This window comes from Pollicipes pollicipes, unplaced genomic scaffold, assembly GCF_011947565.3.
Source record: "Pollicipes pollicipes isolate AB1234 unplaced genomic scaffold, Ppol_2.1 Scaffold_1600;HRSCAF=1878_pilon_pilon_pilon, whole genome shotgun sequence".
NCBI classification, from domain to species: Eukaryota; Metazoa; Arthropoda; class Thecostraca; order Pollicipedomorpha; family Pollicipedidae; genus Pollicipes; species Pollicipes pollicipes.
In genome coordinates, this window is record NW_023595962.1 from 1,189,300 (window position 1) to 1,216,213 (window position 26,914).

The following is a 26,914-nucleotide window of genomic DNA, read 5'->3' on the forward strand; positions in this document are numbered from 1 at the left end:
TCAAGGTAGTAGTGTACCCCAAAATTGGTGTGGTCCATGAAACTCAAAATCAATGCAGGTTTAGAAATCTTACCCCGCTTTTGTATCATAAAACGGCGAATGGTTCATTGGTTCATCATCCCCCACGTTATACTGTTACTATATGTATATATATATATATATATATATATATATAATATATATATATATATATATATATAAGAACAGCCATGTGTTCAGCTATTTCCCAGCATTTTCTTTCGTCCGTTAATTTCCCAGCACGTGCCTTTGCCCGGTCTGTGGTCACTTCATGCATGGAAATCCGCGTCCATTCAGCGCTTGCGAAACTGCTGTTTGCGCATACCGAAGCCAGCCGCGTGAAGCCGTTTGCAGACTTTGCACCTCCGACGCTGTATTGATCCTTGCCCGTCCAGCTACGTTCTCAGCTGTCTGCTCCGTCTCCTAGCCCCATTTCAACCAAATCTTGTAAGTGGCTCTCAATCTTCTCTGCATGCCGACGGTAGAACCGTCTGTGCTACACGCTGTCCTAACAAGCTGCTCGGCCGTGCTCAGAGATATAGGTGCATGGCGTCATTCGGCCAGCCCCTCAGACTTTTCGATACCTCAAATCAAGGGCCCTTGATCGCCGATTCTGGGGGCCTATGGGGCCAATCGGGACCTAAGCAGGGGGGGGGGGGCATGTACCCCTATGGTCCATGCCTATACCCCTGTTAACGACCCGTAATCCACTTCATACGGTTTGAAATCTGGAAACAGCACGCTCCCCCACGCTGCGCCATCCCTAGTCTTATTCTAAACTCAACTCCGTATTATCCTAACGTCCTTACTGTCCCTCATCATTTTTGGGCCATGAAACCATCATGTCATACTTTTTTTGATGCACTGCAATAACCGTACTCATATTGCAGCGTCATATACAGCTGAAATATATTACTCCCGTAAGCACAAGGCGGTGCGTGTTTGGTCCAGAGGAGATGACTCATCCTGGCGCAGTCACCAAGTTTCACTGAAATTTCACTTCACATTTCACTCACATACCAGGTCCAGAAACCGACCATGTGCATGTCATATACCACACATTTGGAGCATACGTACAAATGTGCTTAGGAGGCACCAGAAATTTCAGCGACCTGCTCACAACCGTTTCGGAGAAATTACCAAAATCCCCGGGATGATGGTATCAGCTCGCCATCCAGAATAAGGTTGAAAGTTCAAATTACGCGATGTTAGGCTTCCAATTTAAATACCTTAAAAAACACTGGAAACTTGAACCCAAATCTGAAACGCGCACAGTAGGCAGATGCTTTCCGCCGCCATTGCACTAAAACGATCTCGTGAGGATAGGAGCGCATGACTTCTCTGCCGAAAATCGCTCTCCAAAGGCAGAAAGCTTTTCGCCAGCATGGCGACCGGAAATATCTTCCGATCAGACCAGCATGCCGTAATGTGAAACGTTTCAGTGCCAACCGCCCTTGTTTTTATTTGCTTGTATCATTCGTTTCAAAATCATATCTATTTGTTCGCGGCAGTTTGCTTGCAAAATTGTTTTCTCCCAAGATGCACTTTACAGAGCCCAGTGCCAAAACTGGCAGAACTCGCCCATGCTGCTTCATTCCTAATCTTATCCTAACCTCGACTTCGTATCAGCCTAACATACGTCCCGCCCCGCACCCCTCCCTGCGCTGCCACTCAGTTGATAACCTAGTGTACCATAAATAACAACCGACACGACAATAGTCACAACTGTGCGTCGGCAAAAAATGTGTCTGGAAGGTAAATAGCAGTACAAATAGAATTAGGATCTACATCTTTCATGGCACCGGCCGAGCGGGCTCACCAGTTTGGTGAGGCAGGCGTCACCTTTCTCAAGAGGCAACCTGTGGTGTAAACACTTTATCCAGGGCTAAGTCGGCTCAAATGAAGGCCCCACATGGGCTGCTAGGGTAGTGGCGGGTAGCATTATTCGTGAAGAACTACGCTTTCTTCTCAAATCCGTATATTTTTCCAGTGTCTTCCAAAAGTGGTGTTGCCAGAGGGCAACACCACTGCTGCGGTGCACTGCGCTGCGGTTGCTGCGGTGCACTATGCACTTCGGATGCACGTTAAGTCCCGACACAGCCGTGTCGCTCGTTACGTGTCGGCTTCCCACGCAATAAGTAATTCAGGTCTCTGTTTAGTCGTCAGCAGTTGATCTGCCAGGTGCAAAACAATACGACTAATTTACGAGTTCTACTAATCTAATCTAGTCGACTAATCTAGTCGACTAATCTAATTTACGAGTTCAGCACGCCTTACACTGGCGTCTTGGCCGCAGAACAAAATCTCATTTAAAATAAGAGCGTTACACGGTTTTTTTCCAGGCGGTAAAGCAAGCTCATTCCACGAAAAATTATTACGCCATAAGTATGGATGTCCTTGAACTCAGTAAACACCTACACCTACATCGCCAGATTACAACTACACGCATCACGTCTTCTTGTGTATTGTCATCATGTTCGGCCATGGCACAGAAAAGCAAATAAGTGTTTCCACGCACTACATGTTTAGATGCAAACAATGATGGCTTTTATGAGTTTGGTTGCTGGTCAGGACTCCTGGCCGGGGTCAGGAACAAAATTTGTTCTTTAACTTCGTTCCTGCGACTTAAAATTTGTTCAGGTGCCTAGTTCAAATGTGCAATGGCTTTATCCACATGTGTGAATATGGCGCCGATGGCTCTAGGCGCTAAGGCCTCTATGCCCACTATGTGTAAAGTTCAAATAAGACTAATGACCTGAGATGAACATCATTGACCTTTTACTTGGAGGAGGTATCAAGGTTAAAAATGGCGATATGGAGAGGTCGGAAGGCACTTCGATACAGATAGTGAGTTTAGCCCTGTTTAGCCCTATCTGACCCTATTTGACCCGAACCGAACGGCAACATTTGACCAAGTTGGTTCGCATGCAGGCCTACGTACCCTGTGAATTTGGTGTCTCAAAGTTTTAGGTTTTTAGATCTCGGGAGGGGGGGGGGTAAACTAAACCCCACCTCTCAGCCTCACCAAAGCGCGTTGCATGCAACCAGTTACCCAGACGCGTGTCAACCAATGCATGATTAAATGAGGGATGACCATTTATTGAAATAGCTGCCGACGTTATAGTTGCCACGCGAAGCGGATTTTCAAGAGGGAGCCACATGCTGGCTGTCGCGCGTCTGCCCGATTTCTGTGAGCACCGCTACGCGGCGCCACAGTCGCCGTGTGGCGCCACTAGTGTGGTCTGCTGTCACCCATTCCCATCTGTTGGGTGGGAATGGGTGCCAGCAGTGGGCGGGATTTGATGGCGGTGGCCTGACCAACCGGGAAGAATGTCCAAGCTTGCTGCAGAGCGATCATTGACCTCGTTGTGTTGTTTTGTTTTATTTGTCACGCATGCATGCTTGGTCAATTTCATTAGTGCACGCGCAGCCCTGCGGAGATGCGGGTGTTTCCGTCTGCCCGACCGTTTCCGTTAGACGCACACCACGCACAGAAGTACAAGCTGCCGCGCCGACCAATCTCCGTCTCTCCTCCCCTCCTCCTCCCCTCTCCATCCTCTCCTCCTATCCTCCTCTCCTCCCCTCCTCCTCTCCTTTTCTCCTCCTCTCCATCCTCTCCTCCTCTCCATCCTCTTCTCCTCTCCTCCTCTCCAGCCTCTTCTCCTTTCCTCCTCTCCTCCTCTCCTCCTCTCCATCTGTCCTCCGCCGGACCACACCATCTCAGGACGGCATAAAAGACCCGCGGCACGCAAATACCCACACGAACGTGCAATGTTCTGTACTGCTTACCAGCATTAGATCACAATTCCTTGAGCTGGTATGACGATGGAAAAAACCAAATTCGGAACACACTCTTAATTACTTTTCTCTATGTGGTTATATAATGTGTAACTCACTACCTAAACACAGGTAAAGGATTCTGTTCACACACTAATGGGCTGTCATGTAATAAAGCCAGGCATCTAGTCTGTCTAGTATATTACTTCTAGCACAGTATATCACATCCTATATGACCAGAATATTAATGTCCAGTATATTTATACCACATATTGAACAAAGTAAACACATGTCACCAATATAAACATACTGCGCACATACAGCACATAGTATTTGTTAGTCACGCACTGTCCTCTTTAAATGAATAAAGTTGAATACAATTGAATACAGTTGAATACAATTGAATACTGTTAAATACAGTTAACTGACTGGATGCCTGACTGACCTACCCGAGGAGCAGGCCAGTCAGCTCAGTGATGTTGTGCTGGACCCTCTAGAACCGCTCGAGGTAGGTATGTCTGTTGGTATGTAGGTATGGTCTGTAGGTAGGTAGGTATATAGGTAGGTATGTCAAGGTGGTCTGCCTGAGACCAGACCCTGAAGTTATTGGCAATCAGTTTTTGAACATGCTCGATGCATATATATATATATATATATATATATATATATATATATATATATATATATATATTCATCAAGGTATAGGATTATATATTTATATATACACATATATATGCATATCAGAGATATATAGGGCATATATATGTATATATGGACATATATGTATATACATATAGACAAGAAGTCAGATCTTGACTTGCCTATGCGGAATATATATATAACCTCACCCCCTGCGCCTCTGCCATCAAACGTGCGCAACGTTTTCACTGGAGACCTCCGAAAAGTAATTTAAATAATATCACATTTCGAGGGCTCTGTTTAGGAAGTCTTCAAAGTCAGCGCCAGGTCAGGTAAGTCAGTGTTCACTTAATTCGGTGCCTAAATGTTCGCTGACAGCCCCCTGCTTCGACTGAAAGGATGACTTGGATGATGTGGAAGAGCAAGACCAAACAACCAACCAGGGCCTCTCTGATCGAGAACATGCACCCCGCGGTACTCCAGCTGGCGTGGCCGAATCCTGGCCCGTTTTAGGGTACCCTGCGCTAAAGAATACATTTCTGGATGTGGCAAGGTGCTCGAAGATCTTAAAAGGGTGTTCTCAGGACGTTAATGATGCATTCAACGTCGAGTGACCGGGGTCACTTACACACATCATCACCGTCATCATCATCGGGGTCACACATCCCCTCACCCCCCCCCCCCCATCCCCCTATTCGTTCCCCAGCCTGGTCTGCGGGTTCCCACCACTGTGAATAGTTACTTCGATAGTTGTTCAGTGCATAAGCGAGGAACATTATTCACATAGATCAGACAGTAGTATTAGTCTTATTCCTCAGAAAAACCAGGAGAATGGAGATATAGTTAGGTTGATATTTCGGCAAACAAAAGGCATGTTGCCGGATTATCAACCTAACTGTATCTCCATTCTCCTGTTGTTTTTTTTTCCGAGCAATAAGACTAATGCAACTGTCTTATCCATGTTACTTCGATAGCTAGATATATACTGCTGGCTTAAATATTTCAAAGCTCTGACAGAAAGCCATTTATTCACAGCGCAGTGCAAAGTCAAAATTGGGCAACTTTAAAAAAGCTGGCTAGCAACCCGTATCTACAAGTGGTCACACTCACTCAACCACATGGCCGTGCATACCGTCTGCTCAAAGACTGCACAGCGATTGTAGATCTCATTGCAGACGTCACTTGAGTGATTTGCTTACAGCGCAAGGCGACCGCCGCAGGGGCTGTTAGCCAGCGTTTTATCTTGCACCAGACAGTGCACACAAAACACGCCAGCGGTGCAGATCTGTCAACACGACGCCATGCGGGCACGCTGTTTGCCTTGCCGGTGGGCGCCATGATTGTCTCGCGGCAGCGGCTCTCGGTCGCAGGCGTCGCGCCATGGGCCGGCTGGCGCGCTCTTGTCGCGTTTGTTTGTTTTGGTTCCACCGGAATGGGTGCACCGTTGGCTCTGCATTGTCAGGAGGGCGCTTAAACTTTGGATGAGAATGCGAGTCGTGATAAACGCAGGTCTTTCCTTCCGGCGGATTGATAATTTTTGGCAAATGACTGACGTTGTGTGCTGGGTGAGTTCTGGTCGCAGTGGTTCGCTTCGATACGGAGGTTCATGTAATGTGATATTCCTAGATTTTTTATAGATTTTGGGATCATTTTGGTAAGCAAGCGTTCGTCGTCGTTATTCATTCGTGCTAGAATGTCATCAAACAAGATTAAACAGGATCCGGCGACAGAAACCGCATGTTTGAGTAAATACGCTGACAATGGTGGCACTTGGTTCATCTGTTTGTTTCTTTTTGCAATTGTTTTTTCCTTTGAGACTGTGATAATTCCGCCCAGTTTTGGCTCTGGTGTGGATGTGATACTGCATGTGCCTGTGACCTATGACTGCTCGACGGAATAGGTTTGATTTGCCTCTTTATTTCCGCTCGTAACCATCATCCCCAATCCGCAACTTGGCACTATGTTCATGTGTGAACACACCAGGGTTGCCCCCAACGAGAACTGACCCAGGTTATTCTTTTCATGTTTCTTTTTTGCTGCCTGCTAAAACCTTGGAATCAAAATCCTACGCAACCAAACACTCTCTCACACTCAGCCAAAAATTTCAGAATACTTTAAGAGACTCGTCATACACATGCTCATTGTTTCAAGACGATCAAGTAGCCTGCACTTCCAGCAATCCATCAATGATACTTCTGCAGCATTCTTCTTTAAGTGCTATGCACGTGTGGCATGCGATCAACTCCTCCCCGCACATCGAGGCGCTCACCCACTGCTGAGCCAGCCTCGGAAGGAAGGCGATGCTCAAAAGCAAAGGATAAAAGTTCATAAGTGGGACGTGTCGCCTGACGCAACAAAGCGGCCCCGAGAGTGGGCGAGGTGGTGAAAAGGAAAAAAAGAGACACACTAAGCAGAAAATTAACGACCAGGTTTTAAGGCGCATGGGACGGCTGTCACCAGGTTTTTAGGCGCATGGGGCAGCAGCAACATTGTCGGAATATGAGGTCGAAGAATCTTCGTCTGTGTCCGACCGTAAAACACTTTCACCAAAACATACGCCAAATGCGTCTTTCAGCCCTAAGCAACGCCTACGGATGACGTCACAGTCCCTCCACAGCACCGTGGGACAGTCTCCTGAGGGCGCAGCGCATTGATCATCGATCATTGATCTATGCATTCGAAGGGGATAGTCTCCGGAGCAAACCAGCGATCAGCTGGTCTTGAACTGCACGGTCAAGTCGCTTGTTGACGGGTGCGTGCGCGTGACCTATATATGTGCGCATACATGCTGTTATATGGTGTATGAATGCGCGTGGTTTTGCGCAATGCGGCGTTACAAACAGTTAGACTTTAACAGCCTAAATAATTCTGCTTTGATTGTCTTGCTGGTGACGTTTTCCGTGGATTGTTGTTCGTGCCAAAAGCAAGTTGAGGCAAACAAGCGACATTTCAGGAATGCGTGTATTCAAATGGCGTACCTAGGCCACCGCTGCTACAATGCTGAACCTAAGCGGAAAGCGTGATACTCGGCGGCAAAGAAGCACACAAAATTTCGCACGAATGATGAGTGTAAAGCGAGTAACACAAAATCCCTCTTCAAAAAACAAACACGGTGCGCTTCTCGAGGGTCAGACGGTGTTGCGGCCGCTGTAAGCGTCTTACTGCGCGGGAGCGAGGAGCACTCGCGGGATTGGTGAGCGCTCTGATCTGTTTCTCATGCGAGCACTGAGCAGTAGCGAAGTTGAGCACCTCCGTGTGGTAGCAAGCTAAGAGGGCTGCACAGACGGACACAAAATTAAAAACAAAACGAAATTAACACGATAGGCCGCAGACACGGAGAGTAGTGATTTCAAAGGTTGACGCGGTTGGGCATGTCCCGTGAAAGTGTTTTCAGCCAATGAAGCCATGAATCTTTTATAATGAAACCATGAATCTTTTGCAGCCGTTGATCGCCGTGATCGACGGCGTTGATCCGTGCTGATCCTGCTTGATTCGTCGACCGTCTCCTGTTTCGGAAGCAGGTGATCGGGACGAAGAGGTCTCCTGGTGCGGGGTTCAGCAGGCGACCAGGACAAAGAAGTCTCCTGCTGCGGGGTTCAGTAGGCGACCAGGACGTAAAAGTCGCTGCAGTCGTAACACTTGTCTTCGGAGGGAACACAGCACACCTTGTGCACGTTGTTGATCTGAGGCAGGGGCGCGCACAAGATTAAATTCGCTGCAGTCGTAACACTTGTCTTCGGAGGGAACACAGCACACCTTACGCGCGTTGTTGATCTGAGGCAGGGGCGTGCACAAGATTAAATTCGCTGCAGTCGGATGAAATTGAATATTAAATTAAAATGAGTTTGTTTTGATTCAACTTCATGACATTGAATCTAATTAAATTAAACTGAAGTATTTTACAAGTCATTCGAATTATGAGGCATAATAAATTGGCAAATCAAATTAGAAATTAATTCGAAATAATTCGAGTTAAATTCCCATCTATATTTGTTACAGTCATAACACTTGTACTCGGACGAAACACATCCCCTACTTTTCCGCGTTGTTGATCTGAGGCAGGGATGTGCACAGGAGTAAATTAATCGAAACCTGCCTTCAGTCACTAGTATTCTTCGGCAGAATCACCGCCAAGACGGCAACAAAGCTGAATAAGCACCTACGTTTCCATCACATGCAGTCCGATGTCCCACCATGCCGTTACTCTCCCGAAACAAAGCAACTTTTCGTTGACGACATACTCCTCAGTGCCACGTGACCTTAGCTGTCGGCACGCCTAAAACCCCAATAGAACAACAAAAGTCAGAAGCGCCCCTACAAAAACTGCGTCAGAAGGCAGCCTATAAGGTGGAAGGATCCTCACGTGGCCAATGAGCAGTTTGCCGTCCTTCCAGGTACGTCCCACATAGAGCGGGTGACCGGAGCAGAGGTAGCCCCCCTTCACGGCCCCCTCGGGCATATCCCCGGTGAACTTCTCCCAGCGAAGACGCTTGCCGTCTGTGGGCTCCAGCAGCACCTGGCGAACGTGAGCCACGTCAAACTATACGTAGCGTAGGAGGAGACCGCAGGCAGAGCATGAGCTGCCGTCGGTGCGGGGTCAGGGCGCAGAGTGCGGGGTGTAGGGTGGGGTACAGGGTACGGGGTGCGGGTTGCAGGGTGCGGGCGCGTGATACAGGTTGCAGGGTAGGTGCAAGTTGCAGGGCACGGGGTGCCACGGTGCAGGGCGCGAGTTGTAAGGACGCGGGGTGCGGGCTGCAGGGCGCGGGGTGCGGGATGCAGGGTGCGGGGTGCAGGGTACGGGCTGTACTTGATTCTTCTGACGGCCTGCAACAAATGCTGACAGTAAAGGCCAATGGGTCTGACGATGTGACGATCCTTTTCGGTCAGGGGCACACTATTCTGTGACCGGGCTCTAGTTTCTGCCGATCAACAGTTTGACGTGGTGTGGAACGGCGCCACCAGTGTGAAAAAATGCTGTAGTGGCAACTCTGTGTAGAGGTGCAGTTCAAAGAGATTCAAGCAATTTTGGGCCCATCTAAATATTGTCAGCGATAGGTGCACTCTGTGAGAGGAATGTCGGCAAGCAGCTACGTTCGTTCTGGGAGGATCATCAGGTTATCATCATCACATTGGCCTGAGCATGGTGGTTCTCAACCAGGCCTCCAGGAGAGTCGGCCATGATGAATAGCGGCATCAATTGGCTGGCTTGCTATACTGATCGCGGCTTCGTTGCCATGACGACAAACAGAACTATGGCACAATATTTTGATAATGCGCATGCGCGGTTCTTAGAAAAGCTGAGCAGGTACGGGACGGACGAACGTCCAGTGATTGGCTGTCTGACCACAGTCAGTATATTTGTCTGAGTATCCCACCGGCCTATAGATAAGACAGTAGTAATAGCCGCATTCCTCGTAGAGAAAACTGGAGAATAGAGAGATATATGCGTTGATATTTTGGAAACATGCCTTTATAAAAAACAATATCGGCAGTAAATTCCAAATTGTCTGCCGATCCTATTCAGTTTTGCGTTGTTTTTTTTTCTAAATAGCGAGCCACAATTTTTACAGGTCACCAACATTCAGGAGGATTAAACAAGATGCAGCTGCCAGCCCTTACAATACCGTGTATATCAAAGGGTTGTAATCTGCGAAAAACACGTGTACATGCGAACGAATTCAAGTAAACAGGCATCACGCGTCATGCTTCACTCAAACATGCAAGCCATTTCAAGTAAGCAGGCATCACACATCAATTATACATTCAGACATTCCATGCATAATTAACTAAGGGTTAGAATACACGAAAAATACGTCTACATACGAACGAATTGAAGTATACAGGCATCACGCTATTTAAAATAAACAGGCATTACCCATTATAAATGCAAGCGATTCCAATCAAACGGGTGTCACGCATCGCGCGTCAGACATCACTCACGCATGTAACCAATATTAAGCCAGCAATCACCACGCATCAAGGCACGTATCACATTCGCATTATCGGCCATGAGTAGCCCTGCGCGTTAAGGTCTAGTCGCTGGCTTTTTACAGGAATAAATTCACGAATATTCCTCTCTGGATCGTCCTGAACAGCTTAAAATCGTATGTATGTAAAATCGTAAAATCGTATGTAATCGTGCGTAATCGTATGTATGAAAGATGCCTGACGCGTCATGCACGATGCCTTTTTAACTGAAACCGTTGGCGAGTCAAATTGATTGTGATGCGTGATGCCTGTGTGTTGAAACCGCTTGCATGTTTGAATGAAGCGTGATGCAGGATGGCTGTTGACCTGGATTCGTTTGCAGGCGTACTCGTAATTTTTTATTAACTTTTTTGCAATTCATATTTTTCGTGTATTCTAAGTCTTAGACGTGACCTGCATCCTAGTAATGGCTGGTAACTGCTCTTCGTTTAACCACCTGAACGCTGGTGATCTGTTAAACTGTGGCTCGGTGTTTCAAAACAAAACCATGAAAAATCGAGCAGGATCGGCAGGTAATCTTGAATTTGTTCTGATATTTGTTTCAATACAGGCATGTCACCGAAATATCAATGCATCAATTTCTCTATTATCCTGTTTTTTCTGCGTGGAATAAGGCTATTGCTATTGTCTTATCTATATGCATAATGTTCCTCGCAAGCGCACTTCACAACTTTGGTAATCCTACCGGCCACTTACTGTATTGAGCCAACCACTTGCGCGGTACAAGCTCTTCAATTTCAAGACCACCACTTGTACGCGGAGCTCTCTCCTTGAGGCTCCCGTCAAGCCGCTCTGAGAAGGCCGGTTCAACAAGGCTGTTCAGCCTTATCGAACCGGCTTCCTCCTCCTTCCCATCCTCGTCTTCCTACTCGTCCTCGTTGCGCCAGCTCTTACCTCATACTCGTCTTTGGTGAAGCGTTCTCCGCAGTAGCCGATGGCGCAGCAGCTGTCGGCGCAGACGACGGGTCCGATGATGATGCCGTTGTCGTGGTGGGCCCGGCCGACGTACGCCCCTTCACAGCTCACGGCACCCTCCGGCACGGAGCCGCCCGAGCCCGCAGCCCACTGAAGCTCTGACGGGACACCGGTGTCATCCGTTAGACGGACATCGTTCGGCAGGTTGACTGACTCCTTTAGACGGACAGATATGCTCAGCTGCATTGGCTGGCTGATGCTACCAACCGACGCATTCGGGTAATTCGCTCGGCCTGTTCACAACACCACACATTGATGGCATGAGGGAAAGCGAAGCAAATTATTAACCGAAGTGCTAATTCAGCAAGCACATATTTCTGACGACCTCATCTTGCCAGCTAACCATTAGTAAGCAAGACCTATCCTTATCACAAATCGAGACATGTCATTTACCACTGTCCATCGCTAAGTAGATCATCTACTGAAAACCCACGCGAGCTTTCTGTTGTGAAGTGCACAAGGACCCAAATACGAGACGTAATTCACGCGCCCCGGAATTAAAAATATACATATGCGTTTCACGGTAATCGATAGCTTCACAGGAGCTAAAAAAAACATCCTACTCGTGAACTATCAATGGCATAAGTACCTAATATACTCACCTTACCATAGTTATCATTATTTCTTGGTTTGGAATTTATTGAGCAAGCGAGCAATTGAGCATTTATCTCGCATACACAAGTAGGCCGACTTTGGCGACGCGGGGGAGGGGGAGCGCGGCGAACTCAAACGATTGTCATGATAACTCAGACGACACCAAGACATAAACGAACGGGAAGGGCGCGGTAAACTCAGACGAGTGTTATGATCCTTTAGACGACACCAATACATGAATAAACGAAGTCGGCCGTCTTTGAGAACCATGGCAAGAAGACCCAACGTTTTACCGGAATAACATTTTTCAAAACATAAGCAAGCACAGGTGTGCTGATGTTTAGTATCCCCCGGATAACTTGACAAATGACGCTGAGTGAATTGTTGAATTGAACTGAACCGAATTAACTCAAGCATATTGCCTGGCTTTAGGCCCAGCAAAGCCTGGCAATTTCCGTTGGCAAAATTGTGAAAATCAAGATTGTTTGACGCACGTTTTATTAATCGACGTTGGTCGGAAAAGCCGCTCTATTCCACTACGCAGTCACCAAAGCTCAATCTATCTCCGTTTGGGGCGCGGGGTGTTGCTTTCGAAGGCCGCTTGGAAAAATGTCACGCTCACTGCTTTCTGGACCATTAGTGACATATCCATGGGCAGGATATTATTCAGATCACCTGGTGAATTATACATGGCGACATGGTACGCCCATCTTATCAGTTAGGTTGGCCACTGTACCTGCTCTGCTTGCCGAGATATGTTGCTAAGTCTTCAAAACGCCCCCCAAAAAATGGGAGGGGCCGTGGTTTACGCACGAGGGCCCGTGATCACTGATGTCAGATGCATGCCCAACCCTACACTTTTGGCCGTGCAATTGCTCGTTCCCCCTTTGTTTGAATTTAGTGGTGCTGTGTTGCTACCACACTTCGTGCGTCGCGACCGGGGCTTGGTTTCAACTCGCCTTCCTCCGCTTTTAATTTCGTAGTTATGGATTATCACTTAATTGCAATTGCATCGCGATATTCTATTCAGACCGCAGCGTTATAAACATCATCCTGATCGGACAGCTTTCAGCCAAACGCCGTCGGCACATACCATCCTCACACACCGACACATAAGGTTACGTGAAGGACTGAGGCACGCACGGCCATTTTTCCTCAGAACGGCAAATACCAAATTTTCACAAACAGACTCCTGCGACTTTGCGCCAAATTCCTTAGAAACTGCCTCGCTTGAACCACTTGCCTCAGGGTGGTTCACGGTCCCTTCGGTGCTCCCCGGGCTGCGTCGGCGGCGGGCTTACGCACCTGTCATGCTCGCGGTGTACCTGTCTGGCGCTCCAGCTGTCGTCTGTACCAAGCCCCTTCCTCTCGCGCGCGAACCCAGACTACGACTGCCCGACAGCGTGGACGGGGGCGGCGCCGCCCCAGCTTGGCCCGGTGCCAACAGACAAAAAAGCACACATCCGTCGTCTGATAGGCGGCAAACTGTCGTGCGGAGAAGTGAAGATAAGAAGTCGGCAACCGTCGCGACCCCACTCTTACAACGGTCGCTTTTGAAATCGGCGACGATGTTTCTGCAGCGACTAGGCTGCTAAGAGCGGCGCAAACGCGATCCCACTTTGTAAACTGACTACGGCCAGGCATTTGGTTTGCGAGAGCACGTGCCGCCCGTGCGGGTCGTGCTCCACGTCACGTGACAAACAGTTTAGCGGCAGGATACGAGCAAGTCTGCGGCGGGGATCGGACGGGTATTGGCTGCAGGCTGGTCTCAGGTTCCAGCCCGCTGGGTATCGGATGTCGCGAGCTATGGAGTCAGCCTTATGGAGGCTGAACAATGCCGGACATTTGTGTTCTAGCATTCATCGCACTCGGGATTTGCAGCTCGTTAAACGGTGATAGCAGCTGCTGCTAGGTCAAATACCCGAAGTCGCAGAGTCAAACAACAGGAGGCATATATAAGGCGTCACTCATAATCGTCACTGTTTTTTACATTTAATCCTTACCTTTTGAACGGATGGATTTCTTGCATCACAGATGAGGTTAAGCGGTGTTTGTCTTTGAGCCCTGAGATTCCTGCCATCCGATCGCGGTAATTCAGATCAGCTGCAGTATTCGATCGCGAAAGCTCAACGTGCCGCATTGCTCGGCACGGTCCGTCCTACCCTCGTACGTCACCTGACCTTTAGCATGGCTGCTGCCACCGACCGCAACCCTAGCTGTCAAGGGAAAATCGCGAGCGCCTAAACCGACCCGGACCCGCTGCACCACGGGTGGGTGGATGGCGAGACCGGCGCTCAGACAAACTCGTCCAACTCGTCCCAATGGCTCATCACGATGTCCAAGCCATCGGGACGGACATCGTGACGAGCCATCGGGACGGACATCGTGACGAGCCATCGGGACGGACATCGTGACGAGCCATCGGGACGAACATCGTGACGAGCCATCGGGACGAACATCGTGACGAGCCATCGGGATGGACATCGTGACGAGCCATCGGGACGGACATCGTGACGAGCCATCGGGACGAACATCGTGACGAGCCATCGGGACGAACATCGTGACGAGCCATCGAGACGGACATCGCATCATCCTGTTGAGTGCATGCACAGCGGCATGTCACTTCGGAGCGAAGGCGTGACGATTAAAATATCGTCATCCCATTGACATTGACCTTGACCTCTTAATCCCATTGGCACTGACCTTGACCTCTTCATTCCATTGACCTTGACATTGACCTTGACCTTGTCTTCATCTCATTGACCTTGCATGGTGTCGCTAGATTGTTCACGACACCGGCGCGACCAGGCATCTGCGACGCAGGATTGGAGGTCACATCAGACGGCATCCATATCAACAGGAAACAAAACAGGTATCGTATATCAACAGGAAAAGAGATGTCACCGACACCGGTTTGTCGAAGGAGAGGGCACAATCACACAGGGACCACTTGGACATCAGGGGTGATACATCAACAGCAGAGTTATAATTCCATTTGCTGATATCGAATGCCAGCAAGATGCTGCAAGATGAATCGATGCCAGCAAGAGCTAGCCAGAGGACACAGTGAGGAGGAAGCGTCTGCGTGATGGTATATGGGCAGCATCTGATGTAACATGGGCGTAGATAGTGTAGTGGTCAAGCCACACGTCTGGGAAGCCAGAGGCATGATCGATTACCCACGGTGCTCGCCCTTCCAGCCATGGCAGGAGGCAGGCGACGCCATGCAGCCCCAGCAGCCGAGTGTGCAGTAAAGTTGCAGTAATGTCCAGATTCACCATATGGGAAGAGGTGTACGTAGGGGGGGGGGGGGGAGGGAAGGGCATTGTGACGAAGGGCTGCGATTTTCCCAAGCAGTAAATCACCTCGAGTCGTGTACCAAACCGGGCCATTAATTCTGCATAAATGGAAGAGAAGACGATGACCAACATTCCTCGAACCAAGCATGTGCTTGCTACTGGACTCAGTAATTTTCAGTCAGCAAAAATGTAGATATACTATACACACACACACACACACACACACACATCACACATTATATATATATATGTCTATATCCCAGTCCACCAATGTCTTTGGTAAGCAGCGGGCATAGCCACACCATTACACCCCAAGCGGAAATCAAAGTACGGTTCCGTTCCCAGCATACGTGAGCGTTCTCGCCAAGTTCAAAATAGTCTTGAAACGTTGCCTCCTCTAACAAATTGCAGGCAAAACCTCGTCATTTTTAATGACGGGGCTTGATAATCATTCATTCCAAATGACAATAACTTCATAATTCCTCTTTGTTTTTTACGGGGTTTCTCCTCAACTCTGCAAGACAGTGAAAAGGTGGATTTGAAACAATAACGAAAAACACAGCTCTTCATGACATCCGTTTATTCACGGCGCACCATACTACGTCACGTTTTTCACGATTCACGTTGCCTTGCCTAAAACGAACACAATGATCAGCTGCTCACGTTCTCAGTCATATAATAATCGAACATTTCCATTTTCACGCCGTATTAGCCGGTATGTACGAAACCAGTTCCAAAATCAGTAGCCTGACGTGAGCGCTTCATGTCGTCAAATGATTTCAAGCGTATAATGCCATACCAAATCGAGTTGATTTTTTCCACCGGCACACAAGTACTGTTACTGTCCTGCTTGCAAACGGCCGCGCGCAGCGAAAAGCACGCCCCACAACATAATGAGGCAAAAGCTGACATTTGGTTTGGCTGGCGAAGGAGAGCAATCCACCTCCATGTCCTCACCACTGTACAAGCCAGGCTCCAGGTCGGAGACGCCACAACAGGGTCGTCAAGCCCCGAATGACTCAGCTACACGACTTAACCAACCGCTCCAATTTGGGGTCCACCTAGCTTCTGTACTCGGAGCCTTTGCACCAACGGCCAACCACCTCCGCGCTAGAAGAACAAAGTAACACCTACGTCCATGTAAAAATGTACAAAACTTCTCGATCCCAACAACATAAATAAATATGTATGTACAAGAAAATACAACTATTGCACGACGGGCTTGTCCGGTTCAGCACAAAAAATCCTGCCCTCTTCCTTGCGCTGCCGTCCAGTTAGCTGACCATCCTGTGTTTTGTACCGCCGGACTGATGCCGCGCCTAACAATTTGGTAACACGTGGTTGCGCCAGGGTTGGGCGCCATTAGCGGACCCCGCTTGAGGTATGCCGGGACGGCGCCATCACTGTTTTGTTTGGACACAAGACACTCTGCATCAAGGCCCTGGTACAACTTCTCAGAACGACAGGACAGGCCACGATTGCTCAGCATGTGGATGAGTTTTACTACGAATGCGTCTAAGAGCGCAGGTACGACATCCGCGGCGCACTCATCAAAGGTCGAACCTAGGTCAGAACCAACAGGGAACACCTGAACCTGCCGCGAAACAGGCTCACAACAACTTGAACACCGTCAAAGTTATCCTTCAACTAAAGCTTCATTCTTCTGAGACAGGAAACGCGTCAACAAGCTGGCACGAGACGACCACAGCGACGCGTGAGATCCGACGAAGATGCCCTGGTCACGAAACGCGAAGGGAAACAGAGAACGCGCACAACACAACGATGGCAGTTAAAGCTGAGTTATGGAATAACGGCCACTCTTGCGTGATCCTGGTGGCCCTGTTGACATTCATCTGTCTTACGACACGTTCGCAGCGTCCTTACTGCTCTATCGTGTTCATCAAAACTTCTGCTGGAGACTCCATTCGGCATACAAAAACTGGCCTGGTACCACTCTTCGTGTCCACACAGCGCCCGCGCTGCATTGAGTGAGCCTGCACTCGGTGTGCCGCAAGGGTGGAGTGTCGTCGCGCATATTTTCTCCTCGTCACCACGCATGACCGAACATCTCGAGCGGGCGACGCGTCCTGACGCATCCGCCGGTCACTGACGCCACTGACGTCCTGTAGTCCGGCAGCGCCGGGCGTCAGCCAACGCCACCAGCCATCCCGGCAGCGTCACCCGACGTCACCTGACGCCACCTGACGTCACACCGCCGAGGGCGACGTCACTCCACCGGCGTGGCCATCTTGATGGTGCACTCGCCCAGGCGGCGCACCGACGTGAGCAGACTCTCCGACGACGAGCGCTTCATGTTCCGATAGTACGACGCCGGCTTCTTGTCGCGCACGATCTGCACGTCGTCGAGGATCGTCTGCAGGTACGGCAGGCCCGGGTTGGAGGAGCCGAGCGGCGCCGGCGGCAGCGGACACGGGTACAGCGGCTCGGCCGGCGCCGGCCGCGCAGAGGGCGATACCAGCGCCAGTGCGCTCCGGTTCAGGCTCCGTAGGTAGCTCTGCATGCTGGCCGTAGGACTCGGCAGCGAAGACCCGTCCGGCGTCTGCCGAAGACGGATGGCGTCAGCACGGCGGCGGCGCCCGATTGGTGGGTCAAGGGATGCGCCGTGAGTTGAAGGTGTGGGTTTTAAAACTTGGGTGCGAAGTAGTGAGGTTATGGATGAATGCAACATGAAATTAAAAATTTCACATAGTTGGCAGAGGCAACTTGTACGATATGCGATACCGTGTGTCCGGCATGTTGCATGGGCCATCTTTAACAGTATTTTATATTAGACGTAAACTTCAGATACGATTCATATTGTAAGAGGTCATTTACCCGGGTACTTTACAGCAGCCAGATCAACAAGACACGTGATAAGGCCAGAAAATAAGGCCTCACGACGTACAGCCAGACCATAACACCAGACCACGTGATAGCACAGCATGGGAGCACGGCAACTGGCCAGGCCACAACACCGCGCAGTGTAGCGAAATCCCGCCAGTGTCATGACACCAGTGTCATCACATCCCGCCAGATCAGAACGTCCGACCATCTCCCTCCGCACGGCAGCGTCACGCCAGCCGCCCACACCATGGCAGCGTCACGCCAGCCGCCCACACCATGACCCCATCAACATTTACATATTGACAACATCGGACCAGCCCACAACCACACCGAGATCACACTGCGTTCAGAAATCACACCGCATTCCGAGATCCCACCACATCTCGAGTTTACGCCACTTTCCGAGATCACACCGCACCCAGAAATCACACAGCATTCCGAGATCCCACCGCATTCCGAGAACCCACCGCATTCAGAGATCACACCGCATTCCGGGATCACACCACATCCCGAGTTTACACCACATTCCGAGATCACATCGCACCCAGAAATCACACCGCATTCCGAGATTACACTTCATGCCGAGATCACATCGCATTCCGAGATCACACCGTATTCCGAGATCACACCGCATCCAGAAATCACATCGCATTCCGAGATCACACCGCATTTCGATATTACGCCTCATTCCCAGATCCCACTGCATTCCGAGATCGCACCGCATTCCGAGATCACACCGCATCCAGAAATCACACCGCATTCCGAGATCCCACCGCATTCAGAGATCACACCGCATTCCGAGATCCCACCGCATTCCGGGATCCCACGGCATTCCTCACCCGTCCGTCGTCTCACCTGCGCCTTGCGCCGCTCGTCCTCCGTATGTCGGTCCATGTGACACTTCAGCTTGTCCTGACGGCTGAAGGCTCGCGGACACACCTGGCACGCGTACGGCCGCTCGCCCGTGTGCGTGCGCACGTGGCGCTTCAGGTGCGCCGAGCGCGCGAACGCCGCCGGACAGAACTCGCACTGCAACGGGACAGGCACGTGGCGGTGATGGCGTGCCATGGAGGCGGGTGTGCGCGGACGGGTGGTGGCGGTGTGCGGCGGCGGTGTGTGATGCGGGTGACGGTGTGTGATGGAGGCGCGCGATGGCGCCACGAGAGGGCAGCGCGGGGAGGCATATGTGGAAAATGGCTGTTGCAGGTATTACGCACGGCACGTGAGTGTCACATGTTGTGGCAGCACGCGGCGACGACCATTAATAGTGTAGCATGGCGGTGACGGTGGCAAGTGATTGCTGCACGTGGTGTTTCCCACGTGATGGAGGCAACGTGCCACGTGAGATGTTGAGAGATGCAAATATCACGTGGCGTTTCTCACATGACGGCAAGGCGATACAGCGGAACAGCAAAGTCGTGGGGCAGTGAAGTGACGAATAACAGCTCCGTAATGAAAGTGCATGAGCGTCGTGTGTTACGCTATTGGCTGGCCGCGGTGTGGCATTCTCGATAGCATTTTCGATAAAATCCGCGATTATCGATTGCTGTGGACAAGCGCCCAGCCGTCGGCAGACCACGGGACATACATGGATGAACATTACGAACAGAACGCGTCACGTCAGTCAGTCAGTCAGTCAGATAGGTGGAGCCGAACGCAGGCCGCCTCATTCTACCAACGAGCTCGAACAGCTAACTCTCGGGCGATGTCCACTCGAGCCCGTCTCTCACAGCCCGAGCCCGTCTCTCATCACCTGAGCCTATCTCTCACTACCTGAGCCCGTTCCCTCACCACCCGAGCCCGTCTCTCACCACCTGAGCCCGTCCCTCGCCACCTGAGCCCGTTCCTCTCAACACCCCAGCCCGTCTCTCACCACCCGAGCCGTCTCTCACCTTAAACTGCTTCTCCAGTCTGTCTGTGACATGCACCCGACTGATGTGGTCCTTCAGGTCATCAGCACTGACGAAGTGTTTCTTGCAGAAGACGCAGCCGCCGGCGGCGCCGTCCAGCGCGCGGACAGGTGCGGCGAGGTCAAGCGAGAGTTCAGCTCGGCCTTGACCCGCACCCGACCCGGGCCCTCGCTCAGCTCCACCTGAGGTCACATGGATAGACGGGTCAGACAGGGTCCGGACTGTGTTAAATGGGGTCAGACTGTCAGACGGGGTCAGACTGTCAGATGGGTCAAGCAGAGGTCAGGCGGAGGGCAAAGGTCTGGACGAGGAAGGGTAGATGACGCCAGCCACTAGGGTTAATCGAGCTCGGCAGCTTCACGCCACGCAGGAGGCTAGACAGAGGCCAGGCAGCATAATAAACACAAAATCAAAATTAGAATAAAGGTAACTTAAATTAGGTATAAATCAGACAGATTGGTGTTATGCCTGGATTTTGGGTAGGAGCCGTGAAGCGAAATCCGGAGACGATTGTAGGATGACTTGATGACCTAATTTTGGCTTCGGACTTTCAAGGTGATGTGGGGCGCCACGTTTCGAAGAACGCAACAGCACGAATTACATGCGTGCAATGTAACAGCTGTTTCATTCAACCACATGCTAAGTAACGTGTCCAGATTTAGACACGACTGAAGTCGTAAGCGTCGTGAAACCATTGAACCTTTACACTGGTCGGAGGTCGTCGCCTAGGATGAGCGGAGTGGTGCGTCCAAGAAAACGAAATATGCCTTGGTTTTTCGGGTGACCGTTGTGTTCGACACCCCACGTTGAAATCATTTCATTTACCGATATTTTTTCTGCCTTCATCTGCCCTACCAGCTCATCCAAGCTCGGTAGCCCCCCCCCCCCCCCCCATCAACAGGCCTCTTTCCCTGTCTGCTGCCGCTCACCTGGGGTTAATCAGGCCCCTTCCCTCCCCGCTCGCTCACCTGGGGGTTAAGCAGGCCCCTTCCCTCCCCGCTGCCGCTCACCTGGGGGTTAAGCAGGCCCGCCTCGGCCTCCGACACGAAGGACGAGTTCAGTGACGAGACGGAGTCGTCGGCCACCTCCTGTGACGTCGTTGTCACGCGTTGCCGCTCGGACGCGTCGCTCCGGTCCGGTGGCTGCTGCTCTGACGACGCGCCTCCCCGGCACCGTTCGTGTCCTGTCGGCCGCCCGGCGTCAGGGATGGCGGCGGCGGGTCTCAGTGCCGGCGGGTCGGGTTCGAATCCGGTGAGGGGATGACATTTTTGGGTGGAGTTTTCGTAAAAACTGGGGTCGTGGGTACCACTGATGAACGCAGCAATTGCAAACGTACTTAAATTATCTCAGCAATATCTGTAATGGGACAGTGAAATATTCAAATGCAAGAATACGGTAGTACAACCTCTGTCGCTTTATCCTGGGCGTCCTCAAATAACATGATATACCAGTTAGCATTATACTTCATGTCACTAGAGAGCAAAATCTGTAACGCATCCCAAAATAAGGAACTTAGCAGAGATCTTGTGAAGCTTAACTAGAGACACAAATCTATCCGAAAACACACACGCACAATGCTTGGCTCCATTCGATAGACAAACGCTATGCAAACATGCTCATCAATGAAAAATCCATCCAAACTGAAACCCATTCATACCGAGCTGACACCCCACCACAAGCTAGCTCGCAACCTTCCAAACATGGGTGACTCCCTCCCACCTCCACAACCATAGCCCCTCCCCCCCCCGCACCTGCCACACCTACCACAAACAGCGGCGTGGAGCAGCGGCGCACCTCGTGCGGCGCCTCCTCGCGCGGCCGCGTCCTCCTGCCGTCGTCGTCCTCGGAGGACGGGCGCCGCTTGAGCGGGGACCGGCGTCGCTCGGCGTCGGCGCGCGCCGGCGCCAGGTTCTTCCGCAGCAGCGACTTGACCGGCGAGGTGAGCAGGGGCGCGGCCGCAGCCGCGGCGGCGGCCGCCAGCGGCGGCGGCGGGAAGGCGAACGGCAGCGGCAGCGGCAGCCCGGCCAGCGCCGCCGACCGCTGCTGAGAGGGGCGCGGGAGGACGTCAGGGTCCGGCGGGCAGATGACAGACAAGGGGGGAAGCGCGAAGTGTTCGGGAAGCGCCACAGGCGGGGCCAGAGGCGGGCATGGTGCGGCGACTGGAGACGCAGGGGGCGTGCCTGATGCGGAAACAGTGGGAAGACGCCAGACGCAGGGAGAACGCCGGACGCGGGCGCGGTGGGAAGACGCCGGACGCAGGAAAAACGCCGGACGCGGGCACGGCGAGGAGACTGCAAACTCAGGCAACACGCCTCCGGAAAAACGCCTTAGGCAAAACGCCTCAGGCAAAACGCGAGCAATGGAGACAAGGCACTGGGGCACAAGAAACCCGAATACATGAATCTCTTCCTAAATCAGTATAGAAGAGCAGGCCCTACAGCAAGCGGGTGCAGTGGCAGCCTCGTCAAAATGGGATCGACAGTAGGCGTAACACAATTAAAAAAGAAAATGGGGGCAACACAGCGGGTCACAAAAGCGCTTCAGTTCACGTGGCGGGAGCTCACCTTCACTGAGTTTGGTGACCCGGTCATTGCAATGCCGCGGACCTCCAGCATCGTCGCCGCGTCCACAAGGCCGTCAATCTCCGAATCGTGAACGGAAATCTCGCCCGTGTAGACGTACTCGATAAGCGACCGCACGCATGACACCTGTCGGCACACCCGCGAACTGTGAGTGTCGATTCTGGCTATTAATAGCGCTGGCTTTTAAGAATGACCGTCCAGCGGGCTTGCTGGGACGGGGGGGGGGGGGCGCATGCCGCCGGCAGCGTTTGGCGCGCTAACACATGTGATAATTCGACCAGCTATCATAGCTGGACGGCATACTCTTCCACAAAACGCAACACGTGTTGTCTTTTCGACAGCAGCCCACAACTTTACAAGCTTCTGCCTGCGAATACTAGCCAATCGACGACGCTGACTCTAGGGTACGACATGATCCCTGGTGGTGGCTGGTCCCTTCGTAAGATGTTTCACCGCTGAACATTCACAGTCTGTTTGTTTCCCAGAGCACAGGTTTGGTCCAAGAACACATCAGTCCCCTCCCACCACCTCCCCGGCTTCAAATACCGACCAATTTGATGGCTGCGTTTCATCCACACACCCGCAACACGTTGCCATGGTTACCTGTAGGTCGGGCAGGATAAGCGTGGCTTCTGACTCCTGATTAGCCGAAAGAAGCTTCTCCAGCAGTGGACTACAGGCCGACAGCAGAAGCCGATGGGCTGCCGAACAAGCGACGATTTATCTACCCGGCTGGATTACACATTTCTGCACGTAAGCCGGCAAACGAAATGTTCTTAGTAGAATGTCAGTGGATGTCAGGAATTTACATTTCATCACATGTGATGCGTTTTAATATTTTCCGAAGTTCAAACGCCAACTTAACCTGAAAAACAAGGATAAAGACCATTCACGTCATCACCAGGATTCAAACCACACCAACGAGGCTACAACGGCCCTTTTCTACTCTTCTTAGTGGTCGTATTACTTTTCTGGGAGGCCAGACATGACACCCTGGCAGCTGCTCCTGATGCCACACTTAATCCCCTGTCCACATGGGCACCAAAGTAGCACGGTATCTTTCGAACTGCTGAACACCCACCTTTGATCTCACCACCGCAACAGACCAGCGTCACGTCCACGTAACTCTCGTTCTTTCGCAGCTCCATAAATTCGGTGCACAGGCTGGGCACGTGCGTTTGCCATTTTAACCTGTAGGCGTCGCCCGCCGACGCCATGGTTTGTTATAGGTGGCAGCACCTGTGGAAAGCGCGGTTTTGTTAGCCATGGGCCGACAGGTGGGCGTTGGCACGACGACGACATAACGGTTATTCCTGACAGATGGCAGCACTAAAACACCATCATCACCTCTGCATTCTTCTCCCTGCCCCTTCAACCACGTCAGCAGACTAAACCCATTTAAGTAGAGTCGCTAGGTTGCTGCGGAGAAGTCGCTCTGTTGCCGCCAGACACCGCGCGAGGTAAAAGAAAACGAAAAACAGCGAAGGAAAAAGCAAAGGAAAAGGAAAGACGCCAAAAAAAAAACAGCCGCCGGGCACGAACCAATCGAAATCGAAGAATCACGTAAGCGCGTTTTCCGGACATATGACCTTCGTCTGCTGCACTGTATTCATCTGTCCGACAAGCCACGGACTGCGCGATAAAGACTGCAGACCAGACGGACGTGGAGTGCAGTGTGAGTCAACGGGAAAGCTTGGGATGGATTCGTGTTGAATCCAGATCGTGTTGGTGAGAACTGCATCGCGTAATTCACTTAACGAATTCAGCTGGAAGTTGATCGGATCATCCTCGCATGCTGAAAGCTCTAACCACCCCTGTGAACACTTCACATACATATAGACGCAGGTACGCGCGAGAAAAAATGGGTATTCGTACAAACTGTATGTTAAGAAACATCCAAGCAATTTTCTGTAGGAATAATTCGTGTTTGTTTCCGCGTTGCATCCTCTGCACTTAGCGCGGGGTCTGCTGCACGCCGGGCGCAATCAGTGCAGAGGTCATTTCTCCTGGCCTGCGCCAGAGCGGTCTTGCCGCAACGCGGTTTGGCCTACATGTTAGGCCCCAGTTAGGCTCGGTGACTCCATCTGCAGCATGGCTTTCCCTGACGCCATCTATTCCAGCGATCCCCCTGCCCCCCCCCCCCCCCAACCTCACCACACTCTGCCCCAGCGCCCCCGCCCTCCCTCTCCCGCTGCAGCGCTGTCTGCCCTCCACGCCTCTGTCCCGGCGTTCTGGTGCGCCCTAGTCCAGTCAGCCCCAGCTCAGTCTGCCCTAGTTCAATCGGCTGCCCCTGCTCAGTCTGCCCTAGCCCAGTTGGCCCTCCTCAGTCTGTCCTAGCCTACTCTGCCCCAGCCCAGTCTGTCCTAGTTCAGTCGGCCCAGCTCGGCACGCCCCAGCTCAGCCTGCCCTAGTTCTGCCTGCCTCAGCACTTCCACTCCGCGGCGGCGCCCGCCCAAGTGTCCGCCCAGCCCTCGCCAGCCCCAGCTGGCGGCGTCGCGCCGGGGGCGTTCCGCCATGAAGAACTGGTCGAGGCGGCCGGCGGTCAACGCCCCTCCCCCTCCCCCTCCTCCTCCATCCGTCCGTCCGAGGGCGGGACAGGTAAGAGGGGCGCCGCAGAGACGCCACGCCGAGGGGAGCGGACGCGACAGGGGGAAGGGGAGGGGGAGGGGGCGGGGGAAGGAATCGAAGCGCGAAGCAGGGGAGGGGCGGCAACGCTGGCGCCGATGAGAGCATGGCGCGCCGTGAACGTTGTGCTTCGCACCTGTGTTGCCAGCAGACAGATACGCCGCCACGCAAAAAAAACGACCACCGTTTTCAAAAACCATGCTCCCAGCCTATCTCTCCTGCGTGAAACGCGCGCCGAACAGCGCAAGGACCTCAGCACACACAGCGTAGACCGGCGTCACTTCGGGCATCAGCTCGATCCGCAACACCTGCGACACGGCGGCCGCGCCTCCGCGCTCGGCGGCCGTGCAGCGCGGCAAAAACCGCTCCGGCGTCCTTGCGCCGCCCAACCGCCTCTCGCGGGGAGGTCATTCACAGCGTCCGCGCCGCGCCGCGCCGCGCCGCGCCGCGCCGCGCCGCGCCGCCGCGCCGCGCCGCCGCGCCGCCGCGCCGCCTTCGCCGGTCCCGGTTCAGCCCGGTGTGGAAGTCATGGTCGCCGTTGCAATTACGCTGACATGATTAGCGGCGAAGCCGGCGGCGGGCCCGGTCGGCCCGGCGGTGCCGCCGCCGAGAGCTCGCCCGGCGCTGACGGCGCGGCGGCGCCGGGGTCACCGGCGGTCACTGCGGGGGCGCTCGCGGTCACCGCCGGCTGCACGGCCGGGGGAGCGAGGAGAGGGGAGGGGGTCGAGTGCGGCGCCGTGGCTCCCCGAGACGGCCAGAAGGCGGAGAGGTTTGACCTCACGTTTGGTCTTCGGGTTGTCGGTGCGGTGTTAAAATCGGAGGAGGGGGGGGGGGGGGGGGGGAGAGGATCGCGAGAATAGATGATGCGAACGGCCGGACGAAATCCTCGCGAGAATGGATGCCGGATCCGCCCCGGCTTACAGCGCGCAGGTGTGTCTACATAAGAACGTCGAGTTCGACTGCAGAACGGCCCAGCTTGAGGGCAGGAGATGGGAAAAAACCGACACCATATCGACAAAATCTCCCACCAAAGTCACCAGAGCGTCACAAAGTCGTCAAGCCACATCCTTTCATTCATCGTCCACCAGCAAACTGGCTTACAAACGCCATCTGACATGATCTTGCCAGTGGCGACAAACGCAAGACGCTTCGTTTCGATGCCACTTAAGCTCCGCGCAGCCGAGAAACCGTGACAACAGCGCCACCACTCACTGACCAGCATACTTCTCCCAGAGGAAAGATCCATGACGCGCGAGAACACTTGCCTCGATGTTTTTCAGTCTCCCGAAAACCAGCTCTTTCGGCTTGAGAGTTGGAGTTGGACGCTCAGCATACACCGAATCACAACAGCAACAGCGGACCGGGCTATGCCAGGCGCGGCTGGGAGACTGCGATGACGCACACAACACCAGCCCGCCGCCGCCCCTCCCCCCCCCTCCCGCCCGCTCACCGACGATGTTCCCCTCCCCTTCCCTCCCACGTCGCGACGCCGCCGACCTTACGTCCCCCCCCCCTCCCCCCGGATCTCCCAGCCTCCAGTCTCCTAGAACCCCAGTCGCTCAACCTCTAGCTGTCGTTGTCTTCTCTTCAGATTAGTTCCGTCCTCAAGTCCCGCAGCGTCCTCAGACTCGGCCGTCCGCTATCGGTGGCTCAGTGGGCCTCT

At 52.4% G+C, this 26,914-nt stretch overlaps 3 protein-coding genes across 3 annotated transcripts; all 3 read right to left on the reverse strand.

Annotated features, from left to right (window-relative positions):
* Positions 1 to 7,381: 7,381 nt before the first annotated feature.
* On the reverse strand, positions 7,382 to 13,403 carry LOC119090695 (uncharacterized). Its single transcript, XM_037213549.1, has 4 exons — positions 13,297 to 13,403; positions 11,317 to 11,495; positions 8,798 to 8,950; positions 7,382 to 8,117 (listed from the first exon to the last, which is right to left on the reverse strand). The coding sequence occupies exons 1-4, from the start codon at positions 13,301 to 13,303 to the stop codon at positions 8,031 to 8,033; spliced, it is 426 nt and encodes a 141-aa protein (XP_037069444.1). The 5' UTR covers positions 13,304 to 13,403; the 3' UTR covers positions 7,382 to 8,030.
* Positions 13,404 to 15,868: 2,465 nt separating this feature from the next.
* On the reverse strand, positions 15,869 to 20,146 carry LOC119092331 (early growth response protein 1; the record flags this gene model as incomplete). The annotated part of the gene is made up of 3 exons (XM_037215299.1): positions 15,869 to 17,850; positions 18,990 to 19,163; positions 20,027 to 20,146. Coding segments are annotated over 3 exons (627 nt in total), but the record flags the coding sequence as incomplete, so codon positions are not given.
* Positions 20,147 to 22,584: 2,438 nt separating this feature from the next.
* On the reverse strand, positions 22,585 to 23,843 carry LOC119092342 (longitudinals lacking protein-like). Its single transcript, XM_037215309.1, has 3 exons — positions 23,708 to 23,843; positions 23,230 to 23,327; positions 22,585 to 22,752 (listed from the first exon to the last, which is right to left on the reverse strand). Exons 1-3 carry the CDS (start codon positions 23,841 to 23,843, stop codon positions 22,585 to 22,587), a joined length of 402 nt encoding a protein of 133 aa, XP_037071204.1.
* Between the last annotated feature and the right edge of the window lie 3,071 nt (positions 23,844 to 26,914).